The following is a 25,588-nucleotide window of genomic DNA, read 5'->3' as shown; positions in this document are numbered from 1 at the left end:
GAAGCTGGGCCTATACTTAAAATACCTGCAACAAAAAAGCTTCCATTCCAACCTGCTCCTGCTGTACAATGCTACCATGTGACCCTGGAATTGCTGGGAAATTTGAATTGCTATCTGTATCTCAAATGATCTCTCTATGAAAGTGCATATTGACCATGAAATTCATCATCTTTAGTACACCAGCACAGCCTTTGTCCCTGTGGTGAAAAAAATGTATGAAGGTACATTTGGAAATCAAATGTTGATGCATTCACCTGTTTTGACTCGCAAATGCCTGTCTTTTTTTTGCCAGACTATTTCATTAACTAGGTGGATGAAAAACCTGATTGAACCTAAAACAAAAACTGAATAATTAATATCTAATTGTGAACAAAGTCAGGATTGGCCATATCAAAACTGATTTATTAATTGGCTTCAGGGAAAATAAGTTTTAGAAATGATTTTGCAGTTCAAATTTTCCAAACAGCAAATGTCTCATAACATTGTTCAAGACCATTGTACAAGCTGTTGTGTTATACCATATAACCATTAAGTTCTGTTATATCAAAACCTTTTTATTTCTAGGTAAGTGTGAGGTTTTGCACTTTGAGGTCAAATGAAAGTATATAGTTCATGGTAGGCCCCGTAATAGCACTGAAGTACAGAGGGATCTCGGGGTCCATAGTTCACTGAAAATGGCAACGAAAGTGAATAAGGTGCTAAAGAAGGCATATGGCATGTTTGCCTTTATTGGTATGGATGCTGAGTATAAGAGTAAGGAAGTTGTGCTGCAGCTATATAAAACATTAGTCAGACCACACTTGGAGTATTGAATGCAGAGGTTTACTAGGATGCTACCTGGATTAGAGGGTATGAGCTATAAGGAAAGGTTGAATGAACTTGGGTTGTTCTCCCTAGAGCATTGGAGGCTGAAGGAAAACATGATAGAGGTTTTTAAAATTGAGAGGCATGGATGGGGTAGACAGAATCTTTTCCCCAGGGTAGAAATGTCAAACACCAGAAGACATGCTTCGGGGGGGGGGGGGGGGGGGGGGGGTGAGTTTAAGGGCAACGTGAGGGGCATGTTTTTCTATGCTGAGTGATAGGTGCCTTGAACAGGTTACCAGGGTAGTAGTGGAAGCAGGCAATTTGGATTTTAAGAAGCTTGTAGATAGACACATGAATATGAAGGGAATGAAGAGATGTGGCTGATGCACAAGAGGAGGACATTTAGTATAAAATAGCATCAAGATCGGCACAATGGGCTGAATGGCCTGTCAGGTGCTGTACTGGTCTGTTTTGTGTTTCTAAGACCACAGTCTAATTTCTCAGTATGAACAGAGGCCAGAGCTAAATTTTGATTTTAAGGGAATGTTGCACATAGAATATTGATGGTACCAGGTTGTAGGATTCAATGTGAAGCAGCTAGAGAGCTTGAATGTCTAGCTCTCGTACGTACTCTTTGAGTTATCATTCCAAGCTCCCATTTAATATGCACTAATAACAAGCTTTTTTAGTAGTAAGTGGAAATGTGTGAATGAAACTGAAAGTTAATGCAGAGCTAGCAAGATTACTGGTTTAACAATCTAAACTATTCAGCTGAATCATAGTTAGATAATTGGAGAATTTAATTCCTATACTGTTTTTAACCTTAATTCAACAGTTTCATTAGTTTTATAAAAAAGCAGAATTGAATAAAAAAAAGTATACCATGTGAATTTGCAAACTGCATAAAATGGCAAATCAGAAGGAGCTTGAAACTGTTTTGATGCACGTAGACTGCTAAATCAGAGTTGAGGTGCATTCAGTGAAAAAATATTTGTACAAGTTAAGGGCATGGTACAAATGCATCATTTTTTAATGTACTTCCAATACCAACTTCTGTGTTTTGCAATGTAGGGAGATTTGGCAAACACTGTAACAAAGTAAGTGCTGAATAACCACAATTTTAATGGCTGAGCAATGAGCACTAGCGAAGATACAGTGGGAACAAGTGCTGTAGGAGCATTGGTATCCTTCTGAGTGGATGGACTGGGTCTGTTCTTTAATATCTGTGGTGGGGAGAAACAAAGCTCATGCTTTTTCAAAGTTGGAATATGGTTTTGTTGATAAGGCTGGCATTTATTGCCAATCCTTAACCAGCACTGGACTGAGGCACCTCTGAGTGATTTACTAGGCCATTTTAGAGGACATTAATGGGTCAGCCACTATGGATCTGAAGTCACTTGTAACATTGCGGATTCACTCCCATACGATCATTATTGAACCAGGTGGGTTTTTATAACAATCCGGTGGTTTTGTGGCTGTAATTACAAAGACTAATTTTTTTTAAAAAAGTTAATGATTAGAAACTTAATTCTATAGTTTCCATATTGAAATTTGAACCATGACCTCTGTATTGTTGGTCCAGGTCTCTGGATTACAAGTCCAGTAATTTAACCTATGAACCATTACCATGATGTCTGACTGTTGGATCATCCAGTCCTGTGGCCTAGACTATTCCATGTAAAGTGGGACCTATGACTGTCTAACAGTTAAGCAAGGTCACACAACCACTTTTCAAGTCCCATGCATTTGTGTTCCCAGATGGTTTACTTTTGTCTGACTAAATTATCTATGTAGTTTCAAGTTTTCTTAAGACTGCCAAGATTCTGTTCCTTTTCTCCTTTTTATTTTCAGTGTTGGCTAAAAGACTAAACATGGTTCATGAACTTCGGCATTTATGCATTTTCCACAGGTCATAATGCAAACTGATCAGTTGAAATCCCATTTTTATATTGGGTGTTCTTCTCATATTGGGTGTTTATTGAACTTCAAAACAGCAGGTACTGGTGATGCACACAAGGCACAATGTGGTATAGATCTTTGTATGCAGCGATTTTTATATATAAAAAGAATCATTTATGGTAACATTGAACATGAAGTGAAATGGGTGCTTGGGAAAATTGACCTAATTCAGTTACTTTAAGATAGAATTGCAACTGGTTATATTTTCATGGTTTTTAATTATGAAATTCTTTTGATGTAATGTTCTGCAACTTTTTTGCAGCCTTTTAAGTCTTTGGAGTATGGAAATTTGTCGACGTGTTTACTGCAGTGATTAATTTTAAAATTCAACTTGGGAGAAAAATGTATATATCTGCAATTTAGCATGGGTATTTAATGATTTTCAGAGAAAAATAATCAGATTCTGAAACATTTTTTAAAAAATAATTTTTTGAGTAATTTGAATTGGACTTGATCGTTTGCAAGTAGGATCTCCTGTGCATTTAGGTGAGACTACAGGCATCTGTTCATTTAGTTTTTTGCATTCAATGGTTGCTCCATTTCAATTAACATCCCAACTCTGAGGCTGAAACTATCCAACTTTGTATTGTCCAGGAATAAAACTATGACTCTAACTTGATAATTTTAATGAAACTTGATTTTTGAGGGCTCATTGCTGCAGAAATCTTGTCGTGTTTTGTACTCTATAAAAATGTATTGTTTGAGATTGGACAAGTAGCATAGGAAATTTGAATATTCCTTTCTCAATTGCCTGAAATAAGTATTTTTCAAATTTTACTTTCAGCTGCCTTTCTAACACAGACAGTCTGTTTGGATGACACAACTGTTAAATTTGAGATCTGGGATACTGCTGGGCAAGAGAGATATCACAGCTTGGCACCAATGTACTACAGAGGGGCTCAGGCTGCCATTGTGGTCTATGATATAACCAACACAGTAAGTCATCCCTTTTTGTTTTGCTTTAACATCCCACCTCTTCCTGTTTGACTTTAAACAGCAGCCTTCCACTGCAGCAAAGCAAGCACTGAGCCTCCCCAGATTGGCTCGAGCCAACAAGTACCTTCAGTGATGGTGCTCTCTCCCTTTTAACATGGCTAAAAGCATTGGACTTGAGTTTCTTTATCTGTTGTGCATAAAGGTCTTCAAAATACAAAAAGCAGAGGTTCATGTCCATCCAGCCTGTACTTTGTATTGCCTTTTACTGTGCCTTATGTTGTCGCTCCCACCCAGAGTTGTGCATTATCCCTTTGTACAATAATTAATGAAAGAAAGAACTTAAATCGGTGCTGGTGGCCGAATCTCAAATTCAGATGTGGCATACATTACTCTGATTTTTGCCTGCTTAATTGACTTCAAAAAAAAATATTTAATGTGTTATAAATACAGCATGTTTTTAGGCACTTTGGCCCACTGAGTCTGCACAGAATATCAAACACCATTTTTACACTAATCTTGCCCTAACGCAATTTATTTTCCCTACGTATCCATCAATTACCCCATAGATTCTTACCTCCCCCCTTTCCCCCCCCGCAAACTAGGGTAATCTACAGTGACAAATTAGCCTTCCAATCTGCACAATTTTGGTATGTGAGAGGAAACTGGAGCACTCTAGGAAACCCATACATTCACAAGGAGAATGTGCACACTCCACATGGACATCACCAGAGGTCAGGATTGAAACTGAGTTGGTGGAACTGAGGTGGCAGCTCTACCAATAAACCGTGAATGAAACCAAACTACTTGTACATTTAGTCTTATCCATTTGCACGGCAGAACATGAAAAGATGATCTTTCCAAATTTTTGGGCTGGGTTAAAGAGCCATGCTAATGCCTTATTGACTGAACATGAATTTCACAACTTACCAACAAAGGACAATTCTCAAATACAAAGTACCATACTAAAAATCATATTAAATACTTTCTAAAAATAACTTGGAAAATTTGGTTTGCATCTGAGTTCGCTAAACTATTTGCAGTGACTTTATCCATTAAAAGAAAGCAAACCTGGGACGGTCACAAGCTGATTGTGGATGTACTGTATCTGAATTTCCAAGGAGGAAACCTAACTTGGAGCTGTTGCCAAACCAGCAACAATTTTGTTTTCATTTATTTTCTCCATATTGTGAGTAACAGTAGGCATTTGCATTAGAATGCTTAGAAGTATTCTGTACTTTAACATTAACTTCAAAGATTCATCCTTTTTGATTTACGCTTGTTGCTTGATAAGAACTTTGTCTTTGTGGCTGAAGCATTTGGCAGAATATAGACGAGTGTTGATTTAGATCTGGTTTTGATGATTGCCAGCCCCCAATCATTTCACATGAGTAAATCTGGTACGTTTTACTTTTTTAAAAAGGCTTTGGCAATATTTTAGCAATTACAATCAGTACCTGAACCTGCAGCTTTCATAGCTGCATCAGATTGCTCATTTTTTTAAATTTACAGCATGGTAACAAGCCCTTCTGGCCCAACGAATCTGCGCCACCCATTTTAAACCCATATTAACCTACCCGTACGTCTTTAGAATGTGGGAGGAAACTGGAGCACCCGGAGGAAACCCACGCAGACACGGGAGAACGTACAAACTCCTTACAGACAGCGACGGGAATCGAACCCCGATCGCTGGCACTGTAATAGCATCGCGCTAACCGCTATGCTACCATGCCACTAGTTAAACTTTCTTGAAACTTGGAATATTGATGTGCATGTATTTTGTATATTTAGCTGGCTAGTTTTTTCCAAATTGTCTATTTTTCTTTGGCTGAGCCAGACTTAGTTGCCCAGATGTACTTTTAATCTCAACGAATGGTGTAGCAGTTAACTTAACCCTGCAATGGAAAACAGATTGAAATACTGCATCACATGCTAGACATGGATGAAATCTCTTGTGGATCTTCAGTTCTACACAAATGATGAATATAATGTTTGATTTTGAAGGACACATTTGCACGGGCTAAGAACTGGGTAAAGGAACTGCAACGACAAGCCAGTCCAAATATAGTGATTGCATTAGCTGGGAACAAGGCTGACCTTGCAAATAAAAGAGCAGTGGAATTTCAGGTAGGTTGCTATATCAAATTCCATTTGTGTATTTCATCTACTGCCCCCAACCACTCCCAATGCCTCCCCTCCATGGGGAGAAAAAATTTCGTTCAAACCTGTTATATGAAATGAAGTTCTTGCAGAAATTATTCTTGCATTTTAGACCTGTAGATTAAAGCCCAGATTTGGACTTTATTGGTTAGAATTCAAGTTATTTTCTCTTGCAGGAAGCACAAGCATATGCAGAAGACAACAGCTTGCTGTTCATGGAGACATCAGCAAAGACAGCAATGAATGTGAATGAAATATTTATGGCCATAGGTATGTGACTATTCTTGATTCTCTTAAATGTGGTTTCTTGTCTCCTGTCACTTGAGTTATGTCTTTTAGACCACTGCTTGTAATTTGTATTTGGATCTGCTTTGAGGAATCATTTTGGTTTGTCTTTGTGCTCTTGCTGATAGCAAAAGTTGAGCTTTACAAATTTAAAATGGTAAATTACTACCATTAACACTAAATGTGTTAACACACCAGTTATTTGTGTAAAATCACCGGCTATATCCTTATGGAAATGTTCAACTATCTGAAGTTGCATTATTTATTAACAGGATATTGCTGTTCCTGTCTGAGAGAAATACTGAATTGATCCTTTAGATGAGCTGGATTAAGTCTTAAATCTTCAAGACTAGTATTGTCTTTTTGAGACAGTCTTTGTGTATTTATGCTAAACTATTAAAAGATATTCTGGAACTAACCAGATAATGTAACCTGTGAAAACACATAATTAAGCCATTAGTGTGCTGTTGTTGTACCAGACAACCTTGTGTTGATTGAAGAAAAATTCTTAACTATGTGGAAGACTGAAAAAATATAAATTAGCAAGTACAATTTACCTCATGCTGTTGCTGCCACCATATTGGGAAATTAGGAATGGGCAATAAATACAAGCCTGGCCGTAAACACCCATTTCCTTTAAATGAATAACCATGCTAGTCCCACAGTTGCACTAACATGCCTCAGTGCCACAACTACCAAAAAGACACAGCAGTCAGTGACTGGTGATTAGGCCTTGGCAGGGAAATGCTGGAATCTGTTCTTAAGTGGTAACAGTGAGCATGGATTTATGAAAAGGAAATGATATTGGATAAACCTTTCAGTATTCTTAAAGTTGTAAGTGGTGGAATAGATAAGGAACTTTAAAACTTAAAACTTAAAGGAATTTTAAAACTTAGACAGCCTTCAATAAGATGCCGCAGGAGATTAAACAAAATTAGAGTACACTGAATTAGGGGTTATGCGTTGGTGTGGATAGTGTTTTGTGAACAGAGCAGTAGGAATAAATTGATTATTTTCAGGTTAGGAGGCTGAGTGAATGAGGGGAGATGTTATGAAAACGTACAGAATTTTATGGGGCTTCAGGGTAATGTGTTTGCATTTCCATGGGAGGGTAAAGGGACTGGACATTCAGGATAGATGACGAGAAACCTAAGGGTGGTGAATCTCTCAGATTGAGGGTTTTGGAGGATCAGTTGCTCAATACTACTTTGGTCATTAAGAGATTTGAAGGACATCGAGGTTGTGGTAGGGTAAAAGATCGGCTGTGACATAAATGGGGGATCAGACATGAAGGGATGAATGGCCTACTCTTTCCTGTTTTACAAGTTAAAATATTAAGTGAAATAAAACACATCATTTGCCTGCAATTAACCCCTTTGTAACCCCATTCAAGTGGGTGGGATCATGTTACATCCAGTCCCTGACTCTAGCTCAACTGAAGGGAGGTGTACAGTTCAGTATTGAGTTCACTAGTGGAGCAGATCATCAGTACCTCTAGTATTTTCTTGCTTTAAGGCATTGACCCATGCAATACTGTTATCTGGTGTTTCTCTACAAAACTAGCTCCATTCTGTGATCTGAAATGTTGACTTTTTTAAAGCATTCTTGTAATGGCCTTCATTCTATTTTTCCACCAAGAATTTATGCTTAATGAAATGCAATTCTTTAAAGGCTGCTTGTCATTTGGGAATGTCATTTCCTTTCAAAGAGGCATCATATTTCTATTTTGGTTTTTGGAATTTTGCATTAAAAGTATATTCTGGTTGATATTGAGCATTAAGCTTTGATCAGTGCTTAATCTGAAATGGAAACTTCATTTGATTTTTATCACTGAACAACAGCCTTGTTCAATCCATACTAATCTGCTTGCTGTTCAAACTGGTCAACTCATTCCCACCCTCTGCTTCAATGCTAGCTGGTTTTTCTTCTCAAATAACCAGCTGCAGCCTAGTTTCTTCCTGCCACCCACTAATACCTGGAAAAACTAGTTTTGACTAATTGCAGTGAACGATTCAGTTAGGCAAAAATCAAAGAAATGGAATTAAAGACCAAAACCAAGTGCAGTTTACAGCACTGATACTGAATATTTACATCGTACTTTGGGATTGAGCCGAGATGAGGATTTTGTAGCCAAATGTTCAATTTAATTTCATGTGTTATAATCCTGCCCAAAATTAAATGGGGTGGAAAACTTGTGTACCTTTTGTGAACTGTATTCCTGAATGCAGGTGCTCCAGTTCTTAGAACTTAAGTGTATTCTCCCCAAATGAGTGTTTTTCAAAATAGTTCCACAGATCTTGTAGAAAGTGTACACTGGAAGTGTGTAGTATTTACTAGGTCCATGGTATTACCAAGGTACAAGACTAAACACGTTTATTGGCACTGAAATAAGAGCTTTGCTCTTGTGTACTGCATGGAAATTGACAGTCTAACATTGGTTTTTCATCTTGAGAATATTTCTTATTCTATTCCAACAGCTCCTATATAACATCCAACTAAACAGTGAAGTCTTTCTCCCACCTTGTCCTTGCCCCCTTCATGGACAGGCAGTGTAAGCCAAACTGCATGTGTAGCTCCTGCCAATTGTACTTTTCAAACAATCACTAAACATTCTGACTCTTCCTGTGTTTAAAGGTTAGCAGAAAGGGTTGAAAGGAAGATACCTCTGCAATAAAAAAACAAATCAACACTGCAGTGAATAAGAACCACCTAACTGTTCTTGGGAATGGTTTTAATGTGACCAGCAGCATCAAGTATTTCTGCTAATAAAAGTAGAAAATCTTCAAAAATTCAGCAGTTCAGGCAGCATCTGTAGAAAAAAAAGTGAACATTTTAGGTCAGACTCTTCATCAGAACTTTGACCTGAAACATTAACTGTTTCTTTTTCCACAGATCCTACCTGACATGCACAGTGTTTCTAGCATTTTGTTTTAATTTTAGAGTTCTAGCACCTGCGTTTTTTGACTTCCAAGTATTTCTCTCAGACTGGAATGTCTTTCTGGTGAAGACCTGTGGGCAGTATATAAATGCACCTGGGTTGGTAGGGCACTCAACATAGGAGGGCATCTCTAGAGCACGTGTGTATCCAAAGATGTGTCCTGCATCAAGGATGAAATGAAAAAAGCCATGAATCTATAATTTAGTTTCTTAACATTAAACTCCAAATTGTGAGTGGAATACAACCCAAACGTTGTTAGCTACTGAAATTTGGACATTTATTTTTTTTTGCACAATTGAGAAATTACGTGAAATCAGTGGTTGCAACAACTTTTTATTAAACCCTTCTTTACAGCCAAAAAGCTGCCGAAAAACGAACCTCAGAATGCAGGTGGAACCTCGGGACGAACCAGAGGTGTGGACCTCCAGGAGACCAGTCCGCAGAGTCGGAGCCAGTGCTGCAGCAATTAAACTGGTAACTGGCAGGTGTCCTCACAAAACCCGACCAGAATCCCATTTACCACTCGCACTTACCGCAAGGGCGGCTGCAGATCGCTGCATTGATTCTTCACACCACTCCAATCATCCAGGAGGAAATCCAACACTTTTTCCATATGAAATAAATTTTAAGTCTTAAATCACTTTTAATATCAACCTTTTTGCTCTTCCCTTCTAATTCCAGTGGCGGATGCATGCACCAGTTATTTTGAGCCAACTTTACCTGGGCAATTCCTTCATTTTCAGACTCTACAATCTTGTATAATATCTGGAGAGCGAAGATTTAAAAAAAATAGATTAGGTGTCTTTTTGTGAATCTGCCTAAAGAACTACTTAGTACGCAACCCCTCCAATAACTATTAACAAATTTAATTTAACATGGGAATCAGCGGTTAAATGCTCGTGGTTTTGACCAAATCACAATTATGAATTTTGAAAAGGATCTCTGTATTTGTAATGTAAGTTTTCTTTGTACTCAATCAGTAAACCATTATGTCCATACAGCACCTTCCAATATAGCTGTTTTGTTCTTCCTATTTGTGTTCGGAAAGCATGGAGTTTTCTTTTTGGTTTCTAGTGTTATGCACTATTCTGTTCAAATTTTTTGCAATAATCTGTAAATTTCAATGTCCATGGAGGTGATGTGATGTCCCTAATGTCAGCAATTACAATCTTGCACAATGCTCAAATTTGTGGAGAGTGTTCAGTCGTGCTCTGACTGTTGGCAGTGAAAAAGCAAGTTTGCCTGTGTGAGAGATACCCATCTGTAATACAAAAATCTGTAATTTGACAAATAAAAATAGAGGGAGGTATGAAGTAACTCCAGTTTGTATTTGTTCTATAATATCTAACTTTTTAATTCCCAACTCCACTGGGACTGCATTACTTATAGGAGTACAAGTGAAGACAATTAACCAACAATATCATTTGTGTATTGAAGTATTAACTTTACAACCTTTTGCAAATGAATAAGGAAATTAATAAGACTTGTTTCAAAGTATGCTTCAAGTACAGTATTGCACACTGGAAGTGTTAATGGCATCTTCAGATGTTGCTGCCAGCTAGTTTGAAATGGGTTAACATGACAAGGATTTAGAATGTTAAAACTTTGAAAACTACTTCTTAAACTGGTAGTGATAATGAAACTCAGTGTCCTCTAGCAGTGAATAATTTTGTTTTCACTAGCTTCCGTAATTAGTCCTAGTTTTGGGATGTTTTGTGCTGAGTACAAGAGGGTTGGGAGCTTGTCCTGTTACTGGTAAAGTTTGCATTAATTGCACCACAATTTTGATCTGTAGTTTTCAAGTGATTGTATCCGATTAATATCAAATGTGGCATTGTACATGCCACTGTGCAACATCCCTTAACGTTCTGGAACTGAGGCACACTTTGGTAGCCAAGCACTAGTGGTTTAGTGCCCCAAAGATGAGTGCTAATTACTTCTAATAAACTATCAACTTTAAAAACAAAAAAAACTGTTGTATCTAGCTTCCTTTTACTAACATTGTGAACTTGCAATGAACAAAACCACTTCAATTTGAAGTAAGATGCTGTGGTTTCCTGAATAAAACCTTGGTTCTTTAACTGTGCAGAGGACATCGATTTCTAAAAGAACACAAACCCAACATTTGTCAGAAGCCTGAAGCATTTAACAGCAGGTCATTATTTTTGTCACTTTCAACACCCGACTTGAATTTGAAGAAATCAAGAAATCAGCAGTCCATTGGGTTTCAACCATTTTGCGTGTGGTATCAATTGGATTAAAGGCCAACAAATATGCGTTTGTCTGATCTAAAACGCAAATGGAGTATCTAAGATGGTTTTCCAGATCAGTATATTGAAGAGCCAACAATGAAGAGTCTCTTTTGGATCTAGTATTATGCAATGAGAGTTAATTAATCTGGTATTTAAGGGTAGTGGTAATGTAGAATTTTATATAAAAGTTTGGAAGTGACCAACAGCTGAAATCTAAATAAAGCAAACTTAAAGCTATGAGACTGAGTTTTTAAAAACTTGGTATACAGATTGCAACAAATATACCGCTTTTTATGCACAAACACCAATAGGAAATGTGGTCCAGCTACTAATGAAGTTAAAAGTCAAAGGAAAAGGCTTATGGTGTTGCTAAAAAAAATAGTTTGGAACATACAGAATTTGGCAAGAGAATACTGTTAAATGGATAAGGAAAGGGAAAGTAGATTACACTTGTATCCCAGTGACAAGCATAAAATCAGATTGTTACAGCTTGTATAGATATGTAAAAAGGAAAATTAGCAAAATTCAATGTAGATCATTTACAAACGAGAATGTGTTTGGGAATAAAGAAATGGCATTGAAATTTTACACTTTTTCTGTTCTCATGAAAAGGCATGAGAAATCTCACTGGAAAATAGTGGAGAAAAGGTTCGGATATCAGAGGTGAGGTGGAATATTGCAACAAAGAAGATCGAGAAGAGCTGGTGTGATGACAGTCTTAATTGACAGCTGTCTCCATTGGAATTTGTGGCGGATACACTAAGGAGGCTAGTGGCTTGCATGTAATTGAGCAGGCTAAGGTGGTAATGAGTGTTTTTGAGGCCAGCTAAATTGACGATCCTCCATAGTCTCCCTTGGTTGACTGAATCAAAGCCTTCTGTGAGTTCAAAAAGCAGTAACATTACTGGAGTGTCTAATTAATCACTTATTCAAAGTCTTCACCCCTTCATTCCACCTGCATTCTATTTACCATTGTCTGAAGTGCTGTATATATTTTGAATGTGCTTTTATTGGTATGATCCTGTATCCTGATTCTAAACTAGCAATTTAATGTAAAGTAAACTTTGAGACTTGCTTGTGCAATATACCTGTCTTGCAGCTCTAACTCTCCTTGGATACTTTGAAGATCCCAGTTTTCTCTGGTCCTTATGTATCCGATATTGGGGATTATCCTCATGGTTTTCTCTGGTTTGTCTCCAGTCCTTGACTAGCTCCTTATCAGAACTTGGAACTTAACAATAAATTCTTGGTGTAAATATTTGCTCCAATTTCCTTTGCACAGGATTGGAGAGTTGTCTCCATTTCACGTGCCCTCAGTTCTGTCATGTTTAGTTGCATCCCCATCAACTTCCTGGCCTATTCTTGCTGGACAGTGCAGCGCTGGAGTTCCACTTGCAAACATACTGGTGGCTCCATTTTCCTTTAGTCCTTTTGCTTCAGAATGTATTCCAATTAGAGATCAAAGATTCTGGTCTTATAACATTTATGAAGCTGGGTGAATATTAAGAGAGATCTGGACTGCATGAGCTTCACCCATTTCAAGATTTAAAAAAAATGCAATTGTTATTCGGAATCCAGTAGATTAAAAATGCAGCATATTGAGGTTAAGTAAATCAGGTTTTCCTATATGAAGCTTGTGTCTCTACTCACACGGGTTCACTTTGATATGCTACCTCACCTGGCCTAAGAACTCGATGCTCCAACTAAATATTTGGAATGAAATGTACTTCCAGAATTATGGTGGTAATTGTGGCATTAATAATTTTAATGTAGAAAAATACTATTGCATTTAGTATGGTTTGCTAAATGTGTATTAGCAATTTTCTGTTGTTTTGTAATATGGTGAAGCATTTACAAAGTACAGATGACACTATTTAAATGAAGAATCTACTTATGATTTCGAGGGGGTGATGTTGGAATGAGGAGGTTTGGGTGTTGGCAGTTGGGGTGGTGATGGTTGATAACTAGTTTGTAAATAGTTTTAAGAGCTACCCAGTTTTCCCTTGTTATCCTCTTGGGGTGAGAAGTCCTTTCTGTCCATTTAAACAAAATGGAAAGGGAGAGATGTTAGTGTCTTGAGTTAAATGCAACCTCAAGTTTACTCACAAATGTCAGCACCTTTTTGTCAATCTCCACCCTGCTTTCACCTTTACATGGTGCCCAGCTGACTCTTCCCTTTCTCAACATCTCTATCTTTATCTGAGGATAGGTTATCAGCTGGTTAAGCCCACTGACTCCAACAGCTATCTTGACTACACATCGCACCCTGCTTCCCACATTTCTCCAAAGTTGCCCAGTGTAAGCTTGAGGAACAGAACCTATGTTGCACCTGGTTATGAAGTAGTCCTCCAAAAAAAAACTTGTGAAATTGACTATATCAAGTAACCACTCCTTTTATTCTTAAATGTGGCTGTACAAGTGTTTCATTTTATTGTACATCTCCTGTTAATTTTTAAAGTAATTACTTTCATAACTCCTGTACCCTTTCACAGATGCTCCCTTTGTCCCCTCCATCCCTCCCCCTTATTGCCACTGAAGACTTCTCACATTAGTTCTGATGAAATGTCCTTGGCCTGAAACATTGACTTTCTTTCCCCACTGCTGATTGCTGTCTGACCTGCTGAGTGCTTCCAATCTTTCCTGTTTCATTAGATTTCCAGCATCCAAAAAATTTTTCAAGCTTCAAGTTCTATTGGGTGTGTTTTCACTTTTTCATATCTGAGATGTTCACTGTATTTTGTCATTTGCCAACTTTAGATTGGATTCATTCCAGGTCCTTGATCAAATTTAGGTTTTTATCACCAACTTTCTCCCATTTATCAGTTTCCCACTATCTTGAAATAGTTCCCTTAAATTGCTTTTTGCCCTGTTATGTTGCTTGAGTGTGTGTAACCATATGAGCTACTTGGATGAAGTTGTGTTTGTATTGTGCATTGTCTCCAGGAGCTGGATCAGTAAACATGAATGGGCAGTAGTAGTCACGGCTGGGGCTGGATGCTGGCTGAGTAAACTGGCTGCTGTCTGGCTCAGGGTGGATGAGTGCCTGGAGAAGGAGAGCAATACCCTGTGGATGACATGCCATATAAAGTCTAAACCACCAATTGATCTCTAATTGCATTCACAAGCCATGATGCAGCTTAAATGATATGTTGAAGTCCTGCAGTATGCCTTTAAAGCTGATAGAGTACACGAGAAGGAAATACAATGAGGTTCACTTTAATGGAAGATGGTAACAGGAATTCCAATATTAAACAGGTGATTTCATATCCTCTGGCCCTAAGCCTTCCTTAGCCAATTTTATTGAAGTATAATGAGTGTAGAGACAAAGTTGGAAGCTGATGTGTGAGCAGCATGGTCTCCCAGAAAGAAAATGGATAAATAACCAGTGTAAATTAACTAGTTATGATAGTGTCATGGATTTCTTGCCTATATAATACTGTATATAGGTTTGTTTAAACTCATTAGAAATGAACCCCATCAATACTTGGACTGCCAATTCAGTACAATGTCTTAAACTGAACATTAAGCTCTTGTCCACTTGACTTGGGTGAGAGCTTAGCTGATTCATGTTAGCTCTGCTAGATGGAATATTTATTATTGGGGGGGTGGACCAAATACTACTTCAGCAACTGAGCAAACATCCTGTTCTTTCACCCATACTCAGCACCTGATAAAGAAAAAACCTCAATGTACACTGTTGAAAGTGATTGGGATTGCCACCAGAACAGCAATAGGAGTACTGTGGTGTTGTGAATAAGTCAGTGAACTAGAAATTCAGAGACCTGAATTAATTATCTAGTAACGGGAATTAAATTCCCATCCTGGCAACCAGCATTAAAATTAAGTTAATTAAATTTGGACTAAAATCCCATCTGGTTCGTTAACATTCCTCACGAAGCAAAACATGCTACCTTAGTTGAGATAAACTTCAGGCAGACCACAATAATTCCACACTGCCTTCTGAAACAATGCACTAAACACGGATTGCCAGCAGTACTTGCATCCTTTGAATAAAAATATTGAATAGTCCAACAAACCCAATCCTTTCCACTTTTCAGAAGGTAAATGCCTGCTTGGCATTTATCTCATTTAGCTGAAAGTGATGGTGTCAATGAGAATTTGTGGGATGCTCTTAGGATCGTCATTGTGCCTTTTGAAAGCTTGCAGGTCTTTGACATACTCTTCTGGAAATTAAGAATGGCAGCCAGTACAATGCCTGCTTGTAATTTTCCTTAATTCTTCCCATTGTTATATAATAGCAGCTTGGGTTAGTTTGGTAGATTGAAAATTGTTTGTGATGGATGGGAACCTGGGGTCGTTTTAAAAAAAAAATTGTCATTGGAGGTGGTGTCAACTATAGTGAGACAGCTTTTGAATGATAAACTACTATTATGTGATACTTCCCCTTTTTTTTAAAGTTGAGAAATCGGTTAGATTGCATCGTCATCAAAAGTTAAACTTTTTTTTCTTTTGCTAGTGCACTGGTGAGTGTGGTCATTGCCTGAATTGGGAGCCTGTTTCAGATTTGTTCTAGAGTTTATTAAAGCTACTTATGAATTGAGAGTCAACAGGAGTACAGTGGATTGCACTCCTGCATTGAGTTGGGAGGTGTGGTTAAAATCTCATTCCAGAGACTTGAGCACAAAAAATGTAGCTGTTCTGGTGTAGTGCTGCAATCCTTTGTTATTAGAGATGTTTTCCTTCAAATAAACCCCTAAAAGATGCAAGTCCTAGTCAATGTCTCTCAATCAGCACTTCAAAACAAAAGATCTATACATTATCATATTGCTGTGTATGTGATCTTGCTGTGTTCAAGTTGCTGTTTACAAGTGTTATAGAAATGCCCATATTTCATAAGTGTTTTACTGGTTTTTAAAGAACTTTAGAGCAATCTAATAGAAAATATGAAAGGTGCTCTCAGTGACATGTCATTAACTGTCCTGTGATAGTATTGCAAGCAGCAAGGTGTGGAGAAAACGAGTTAAATGAGGTCTAGGTTACAGGGCTGACTTGGCTAAACATCATCCAATATGTAAGGGGAAAGGTTCTTGTGAGACTGTAATGAATGGTTCTGTATAAACTGCATATGCTAATGATGAACATCTTTAAGCCTGAAAGACTACACAGTACTGACCTCACTGGTTACTAAAAGTCCTGGGAAATGGAACTTGTTCATGACAATTAAATAACGAAGTTGCTAGAGTCTGTGTATGGTCACAATGACTTCTCAGTTATAGTTCATTTATGGTAGCAAAATGTTTTTGTATAGTACCACTGAGCTCCTGCACTGTTGCAGAAGGTCCAATGCAAGCCAAGGAACAACATCTCAGCACATTGCAGCCTTCTGGACTCAGAATTCCCTAAAGTTGGTCAATTCAATATTTCATTCTGTCTGTTGGCATTTTGGCTTGGTTTTTCTTACTCCGTTCGTATAGTCTGGCCTGCTAGGCATGTCCCACAGACTTGCTATTCATAACACGTTGTACAGATAATGAAGTAAAAACTCGTTTTTCTCTCTTTGCCATTTCTATGGAAGGGTCCTCAGCCCAAAATGTTAACTGTTTCTCTTTCCACTGATTCTGCTGAACCATTTGCTGTTTTTAATTTGGATTTTCAGACTGCAGATTTTTGGTTTTTCAACTCGAATGACAGGCTTAACAGCCTAATACCTTTTTAAGCAGGAATAATTTTTAAGAATGAGTAAATGTAATAAATTGTTTATAAAATAGTCTGGAGTTGTGGATTATTCTGCCATAGGAATCAAATTTTTGCATCACTGTTTCATAAATAATTGTACTGTCTCATCATCTCACTCCCATAGGGCACCTATTGCACTGAGTCCACTTTCTGAAACCTAACATTTGATTCCTAAAGCTACATTCAGTACCTATCAAACCTCAGCAAAAGTAAACTGAAATAAAATCTAGAGAAAGAAACAGAGTTAACATTTTAAATCGGTGACCTTTTATTAGAAAGTAATTAGGAAACTTCCCAGCTGCATCTTCATTTACAGCTCTTCCTGCTTGGGAATAAATTGTCTGAAATAAATAAATGAGAAGTCATTGGAATTTACTTTAACCTTAGTTCTAGTCTTATACCAATTAAAGTTTAATAGCCTAGGTTGCAGTGAGAGTTCCTTGTGTTGTTCCTGCCAATTAAAGGTAGCAGCCACTCCTTGTATGTGCACTGCGATCTGTGACAAGCGAGCCATGCCAAAGCTACAGCAGCTCTCCAGAAATCGGAACGTGACTGAACCCAATGGAACCTGATATAAAGGTGCAGTTCAGAGGCTAATGGACCTACATACATGATCAGGAAATGTCAGGGCAAAATGTTAGGCCTAGTGTCTTATCCAGTAGAGTAGCACACAGTGGGTATTGCACTGAGGTATCTGTCTAGATTATGTGCACAAGTCTCTGGAGTGGGGCTTGAACTTGTGAGCTTGTCATTCTAGAACACTAAGACAACTCTGATACACTGATTATACGTGATGCATTTTAGTCACAATTTCCCTTTTCTACATATTTTGCAAATATGAATTTTCATCACTAATCAGGAGATTGACCACTAGTTATTGTGACATAGGACATAGAACAGTACAGCACACAAATAGGCCCTTAAGCCAAAGGTGTCTGTGCCAGCTGTGATGCCAATTGGAACTAATTCCATCTGTTTGCACATGGTCCATATCCCTCCATTCCCTGCCTGTTCATGTGTCTGTCTGAACTCTGAAACATTGCTATTGTATTTGCTTCCATCACTTTGTCTGGCAGTGTTCAGGGCACCTTCTACTCTGTATCAACAGAAAAAAACTTCTCTCATCAATCTCTTCTAAACTTTCCCCCTCTCCCCTTGAAGCTATGCCCTTTAGTATTTGACATTTCTGCTCTGGAGGGGAAAAAATAGACTCTATCTACCCTATCTATACCTCACTTTTTTTTATTCTTCTACAGTTGTCATAACTTGTCATTCCTGAAGCACTCAGATTATGCCACTGAATCCAAGAACCACTGAGAGTGATGCCACATTCTTCAACCAATTGAAATGGTAGCTGTGGAAAAGTTGACGAGTGGGATGGTAAAATGTGGTGTGACATCAGACTTGTACTGCAATGCTTCAGCATGTGTTCTGGGTTCCGCCTTTAATCCCACAGTCTGTCCTGGCCTGGCCTGCCTTCAACTTGTACTCTCCCCTCATGTGGGCTCTGCCTCTTTAAATTCTTCTGTTTGACTGCATTCTCCTATCATATCCTACAGTTCACCTTGTGTCTGTCTATCTGAATTATGTCTGGCCTGTTAGTGAATGTCCTAACCATCACCTTAATGACCCATAACTGAATCCAAACATCAGCTGATTCGTCAAATGAATGCTGATACAGGCCTTTTTTCCTTTGCAAACCAAGGGCAGTGTGATTTTTTTTTTAATTGTTCCAGTCTTCATTCTTGAGTTTCATATTCCATCCTGGAAGCATTTCTCGGGCTAATGTGCAATCTCTAATTTGGCACTTTATGCATATAATTCAGTTTGCAAGCATTGTGATGTGCAAGCAGTTAAGGAAGGGGAAGTGTTTTAATTATCATGCTTCACATAATATGTTGTCTGGTATAATTGTTAATGAATCTATAAAACGACCTGTGTTTATCAACAATTTCAAAAGCCTCTCCCTATCTCTGCATCCACCTCCACCCCCATCGCCCTGCAAGATCTGTGCTCCTCCAGTTCCAGGAACTCCATCTGCTCAGCACTGCACCCCCCACCACCTCACACAGACGCACTCACTGCTGGTTCCATCTATCAACCTCTCTCAACACCCACCTTCCTCACCTGGTTCCATCTACCCATCACCCTTCCCCCTACTCTGGTTCCACCTATCACCTACCAGCCTCTGTCTCAACACCCCCTCTCCCACCCAATCTAGTTCCCCACCTATTACTTGCCAACTTCTGTCTCTCCCCTCCTGGTTATCTTCCCTCTACACTGTTCTGATGCAGGGTCTTGACTTGAAACATCAACCACCCCTTTGCCTCCAAAGATGCTGCCTGAACCTCTGTGTTCTATCAGCGGTTTGGTTTTTTTGCTCCAGATCCCAGCATCTGTGATCTCTTGTGTGCCCTCCAGTTCCTGCCTCTTGTAAAATCCAATCTTCCCTTCCGAAATGGGCAACCATATATTAGCTGCCAAGCACTAAGCTATGCAATTCCTTCCCTAAAGTTCTCTTCCTGTCTTAAGGTGCAGCTTTCAACTTGGCTTTTATTCATTCATGGGATGTGAGTGTGAATTGAGGAGACTGGTGGTGAGACACTCCCCTGAGCCACTGCAGTCCTTCTGGTAAGAGTACTCCAGCACTACCTTAAAATCCTGGAATTTCCTACCTAACAATATCACTGGGGCAACAGAGCCATATTTCAAGGAGGTAGCTCAACCCCTGCACGTCAAGGGTAAATTAGCAGGGGGTGATGAGTGCTGATTTTGCCACATCCTTCAAATTAAGGTTGTAAAACAAGTGTTAAGGAGTGCCTTAAAGGATAAAAAATTGAGATTTAGGTGGGAAATCTGTGACCAAGCTTTATGTAACAGAGTACCTGGACAGCTGGGTCTCAAATATTGTTTGTGATAGTTGTTGTTCATTCTGTGGCTCCTCTGGTCTGTTGCGCTATTTGTTTCTTTGTGACAGGATTTAAGAAATAGTTTATTGCGATTATAAAATTGGTGTACCTAGATATTAAGTAATGCAGTAAATAGCAAGGAATATGCAACAAATTTTGTTCAATTATAAATAATTCAATTTTTGTTTATTCAGATTTCCATCTGTAGGAATAAGTTGCAATCGGGGTCAATAAATTCTAATTTTCTGCTTCCATTCCTCCTAATCCTCATGCTCACTGCTGAAGTTATTCTTTTCTGCTTCCCTGTGCCAACTTTTGACTGGGCAGTGATTACAACATCAGTGATAACTTGAATGGCTAATTCATTCTTTCACAAAAGGTAGTGCCAGCTATGGGTCTTGAACCTTAAACTGATGGACTGGGAGAAACGGCATTCTCCTTCCCTGGAGCCCCTGTTCCCAACTCCCTTGAGATCCAAGAAAATATCCAATCAAAAAGTGACCATGTGGAAAATGATGTCATCAGTTTAGAAAATACATGTTTATTTTGATCTGTTAAATATGGAAATTTCACAAACTAATATATTTTAAATAATTTACCGAAAAGTTTAACATACCAGGCTACCATTCATAGATTTATATTTTATGCTCAGGATATACAAGTTAAAATTTTAAAAATCACACTCAGGAAAAGGTACTGTTACAGAACAAATTAATCATTTGCATATATAGGAAGGAATGTGAGATTTATTCCTATTGTTGCAGAATTTTCCATGAAGTTTAGTTTCGCTGTAAACACTCTGTGATCTGCAAGAAAGGTTCATTGTAAATAAGCAACAAAGCCTCCATTTTTCTTCTTCTGACCTGATTTTGCCAACCCCTCCAATCTCCTGTTCCCGTGCCTCTTCCCCGGGATGTAACTGGGGACTGGATGTTCTATCGGATTCGATATTGATTTGCACATCCACAGCCGGCAGCGCCAGGCCCGGGGCTTGAACCTTTAACCGACCGTCCTGGGCCAAACAGCAGTTCACATCCTGAGCATCATTGTCTCCTGGCAGCCGGAATTCCCTCCTGAACTCTTCACATTTGTAGCTGAAAGCTGCTGCCGTCATTGCCCTTCTAGTGTTTTCCTGTCACCAGCACTTTTCTTCCAAGAACTTTCACATTCAGTTCTTCCGGGGAGAATCATAGCACCTCCAGGGACAGGGAGAAGCCATCTCCACTCTCGCCCACTGAGTCTCTTCTGCCTTCTCCATTACCCAGGACCATTGCTTCAATGTCCTAATTTTTACAACAAAATATTTTAAGGGATGCTCAGACACTTTCTCACTTTTGCTGTATCTGCCTGCAGGATGTGCTCAAGTTGTTTAAGCACTGCGGGAGAGGCCTCAGTCTGTGCACAGCCTGCTATTGTGGACTGGGAAATGTGCCAGGTCAGCATTTTATTTGACTCTCATAACACTTCACAGAAATCTTCAGCTTCAGAAAATGCGCAATCCTACAATTTGCACTGGCTTAATACATCCAACTCTGAGCAGCCCAGAACCCTGCAGGATCAACAGCAGTTAATTGCTTGTGGCATAGGAGAGGGGGTTGATATTTTGCGTTAATACCATTAGTGAAAACCTGGCAGAAGTTGGGAATAAATGAACTGGTTGACACCATAACTAAGAGGACACCCTCCTTGATGATTGTTCTGAATTTTACAAATATACCAGACTCTTAAAATTGTTTTTTATTATATTGATTTACATGGTGACTCAGTGTAATTCCACTGCTTGCTTTGAAAAACTGAATTGTCCAAGCAGGAAGTGAGATCAGTCAAAGCATTGTGTTACTGTCCTCGTGGATATTTTGAGAGTTCAGTTCAGTTTATGCACTTCCCCTTTTCAAACCGAAGCATTTTAAATTTAATTCACTAGTTTAATACAGAAATCTACTAGGAAATGGCCCTGAAATCCAGAAATTGAGCTTGGTTAATTAACCATTGATTTTAAAGTTTGATTCTGTTTCATTTTACTTTGGAAAATGTGCATAAACCAAGGAAGTGAACCCCTTAGTAAAAACTTTTAACCTATGTGTGTGTACATTTTAAAGTTTCAGCAGGAAAATGATTGCATCAGGAAAAAAAAGTAAAATCAATCACTCCAATTGTGCTGGACAACAGCAATCTTTGCAAAATGAAAACTATTGGACTGATATGTCCCTGTCTGCTAAATGTCGTCTCTAGACTCTTGTGCAGGACTTCAGAGTTAGGAAAGAGAACTCAGATTGATTGTGAGAATATAGCTTACAACATGCTAGAGATAATGATGTATGGATCAAGATTTTATTGACCTTCTCTGACTTTAGCTCCCACAGGAATAACTGAGCTTTTCTCTTATTCATTGACAGGATGTGGGCATAAATAACTAGGAGCAGAAGGAGAGGCCATTCCACTCCTTGTGTCTACTCCGTTGTTCATTAAGATCGTGGCAGAGTGTTTTTTTTTACCTCAGTGCTACTTTCCTATGCTAACCCCATATCCTCTGATTTCCTTAATATCCAAAAAAAACCTATTGAGTATGTTTAGCGAGTGAGCTTCCATTGCCCTCTAAAATCGACAGTTCCAATGATTTGCTCCCCTCTGCATGAAGAAATATCAGTCCTGAAGGGCTGAGCCTTTATCTGAGACTGTTATCCAAGTTCTAGACACACCAGCCAGACAAAACATCATCCCTGCACCTACACTGCCAACTCACCTCCACTGTAAAGTGTGTAGCCCCAGTTTACCTAATCTCTCTTCAAAAGATAAGCCTCTCATCCAGGAATCTATCTGGTGAATCTTTGTCGCATGGCCTGGTAGGCAGGGAGACCAGACCTGTGCACACTATTCTGGATACTGTCTCACTAGGACCCTGTAACATTGCAGTAAGAAGTCTTTTGCATTTTCATCCTCTTGCAATAAAGGCCACCGTACCTTTATTGTATTCCAGTGTTGCCCACTCTTTTAGCTTGTCTCTCTCCCCTTGAACCCTCTTTGCATTTTCATCACTCCTCACATCACTGGTTAGCTTTATGTCAGTGGCAAACTTGTAAACATCACACCTGGACTTCTCAGCCTAATCGTGCAGTTTGGCAATGAGTAGTTGGGCCCAAGTACTAGTTGCTGTGGTGTCACATTCACAGCCTACCAACGTGAGACGAACCCGGCTTTACTTCAATTTCCCTCTCCTAATCCAGTCTCAATTCATGCTAGATATCACCCCCAATTCCAAGTGCTGCAACCTTCTTCAACGACCAGTGTGGAACCTCATCAAAAGCCTTCAGAAAATCCAAATATACCCCACACGCACTCTTTCCCCCCTCATTTACTTTACTGGGTACACCTTTAAAGAACTCCCGTTGATTAATCAAGTATGGTTTCCCTTTCATAAATCCGTAATGATTCTGCTGAATTATAGTATTTTCTAAGTGTCCTTATATCACATCTTTCATTATAGATTCTAGCATTTTTCCAAATATCCAACATGTCAATAATTCTCTCCCTCCTTTAAACAGTAGGTTGACATTTGAGTGGTTTTCTATTAGCAAATCAATATTTATCGTCTGTGTGAGGAGACCGCGTTAAACAGTGTTAAACTGCCTAACTTCTGCTTCAATAACTAGGCGACAAATAGCACTACCGTTTAATGGCGTTGACATTATGCCCTGGGAGTATGGAACAGAAACCAGTGCCCTCTGCCGGGCGTCGCGGACCTGAGCAAACAGGACAAGCAACTCCTTCAGCAGCCCGACTGAAGGAACCCGGACTTCACTGCGCAAAAGCTGATGAGGAAGTATCACTTGGAATCGCGAATTTAAATTTAAATTTAAATAGAAAAAGGAGAAAGATAAAAATCATTTTATTCCAAAACTGGTAAGAAGGAGACTTCGCAATTTTCTGCGTTAGAAGTTTGATTGGCTGTAATTAATATTTGAAAAGTTTCTAAAAGATTAGTCGGGCTTGAAATAACATGACAACATTTTGTAGCGATTTTGGATTAATGCGACTCAAAGTATTTAAATAGCGAGACAGTCACGGGGTGGCGCTTTCGCGAGGTTAATTACATCCCCAGCAGAAACTTTCCATTTCCCCTGTTCAACTTGAACGTTTGTGCTCGCCTGAAGCCGATGGGGATTTTGTACAATTAGGTAGGGTCGAGCGATATTAGCCTCGCTATTAGCGGTTGTGGGGGTGATTTTGTGCCTCTTGAGAGTTGTCCCCAGTTTAGGGGAGGCGCACCAATGAGAAAAAAATTTCTTGTCACCCGCAGTCGCTTAATTCTTCCAGTAGGCGGCAGAGTAGCATAAATTAACCATCAATCAGCAAATTTACTGTAAGTAGTTTGGTTTATATAATGTGTTCTTTCTGCACAATGTAACTGCATCTATCTTATGTCTATTTATATTTATATTGATACCCCATATATATATATATATATATATATATATATATATATAGTATCAATCATATATATGGAATGGCTCCAGATCTAAGTGTCTTTTTCCTTTTCTCGAGACCATTTAAATTGTTTCTATGTCGATGAAATGTTTCAATGTCTTGTGTTGACTGAAGATGTTTCTGGAAGTATTCCCATTCCCTTCCCCTGCCACCGATAAACACGGCGTACCCGCAAGTTACTGGCCCTGAACACAGTTGGACTTTAATGCAAATTGTGATCATAAATGAAAACTGAATTATAGAAAACACACATAAGTTTGCAAATTGAGGTAAAACTCAAAGTTCAACGTCTGTGCACAAAGAAGAGGTCAATTACGCATAAAAGTGCCTCGAGCGTTGATAAAAGATGCCAGAACTAGGAAGTAATAGGGCATTATATAAATGCACTGTAATGAATAACATTCACAAAATAATGAGGTTTAAGTGGGGTGTGCATATATTTCAGGATAAACTGGACTGAGTGTCATAGTCTATTCATAATCTACTGCTAATCCACCTTCAGCTCCATTTTCCTTTAAAGTTAAGGCGCAGTGACAATGATGTGAGGAGAGATTGCACAGCTGGGTTTGTTTTCCTTGGAGCAGAGAAGGCTGAGGGGTGACCTGGTGGAGGTAGGAGGGGCATAAATAGGGCAGATTTTCCCCCCATTAACAGACATGTATATGAACTGACAGCATAGGTTTAAGGGTTAGGCAATTTAGAGGGGATACCTGGAAGAATTTTTCTATCCTGAGGGATATTAAAAGCTGGAACTCATTGCCTGATGGGGTGGTGGAGGCAGGTGCTATCACAACATTGAAGTAGTATTTAGATGAAGACTTGAAGTGCCATGGCTGAGAAGGCTAGAGAGCTGGTAAATAGGACCAGTGTAGATGATTGCTTGGTGACTGGCACAACACAGTGCTGTATGCTGCATGCAATATTACTCTATTTCAGAGATAGGACACTGGAAAATGCGGATGTGTTCCAACCACCTAGAAGCTACACCTAAACAAAGGAACAACCTGTACAACCCTAATCACTACCTCAGTAATGGCAACTCTACGACCACTTTGCACAACAATGGACTCTTTTTTTGTTCTAATTATGTTCTTTCTTGGATAATTTTGTAAAATTTATGTTTAATTTGTGTTTTTCTTGTGAATGTTGTGTCCCATGCTATG

The 25,588-nt window shown here is 38.8% G+C and overlaps 1 protein-coding gene across 1 annotated transcript in view; it reads left to right on the top strand.

Annotated features, from left to right (window-relative positions):
* rab5c (RAB5C, member RAS oncogene family) overlaps positions 1–10,399 on the top strand; it is a 28,359-nt gene extending 17,960 nt beyond the window's left edge. Inside the window, exons 3-6 of the mRNA XM_052038701.1 lie at positions 3,551–3,702; positions 5,704–5,826; positions 6,036–6,129; positions 9,437–10,399. Coding sequence (XP_051894661.1) covers positions 3,551–3,702; positions 5,704–5,826; positions 6,036–6,129; positions 9,437–9,552 — 485 coding nt within the window. The 3' untranslated portion in view covers positions 9,553–10,399. The remainder of the gene's footprint in view (positions 1–3,550; positions 3,703–5,703; positions 5,827–6,035; positions 6,130–9,436) is intronic.
* Positions 10,400–25,588: the final 15,189 nt, after the last annotated feature.

This window comes from Pristis pectinata, chromosome 25, assembly GCF_009764475.1.
Source record: "Pristis pectinata isolate sPriPec2 chromosome 25, sPriPec2.1.pri, whole genome shotgun sequence".
Classification (NCBI taxonomy): Eukaryota; Metazoa; Chordata; class Chondrichthyes; order Rhinopristiformes; family Pristidae; genus Pristis; species Pristis pectinata.
Note: the sequence above shows the minus strand (reverse complement) of the source record. Positions and strands in the feature narration are given on the sequence as shown.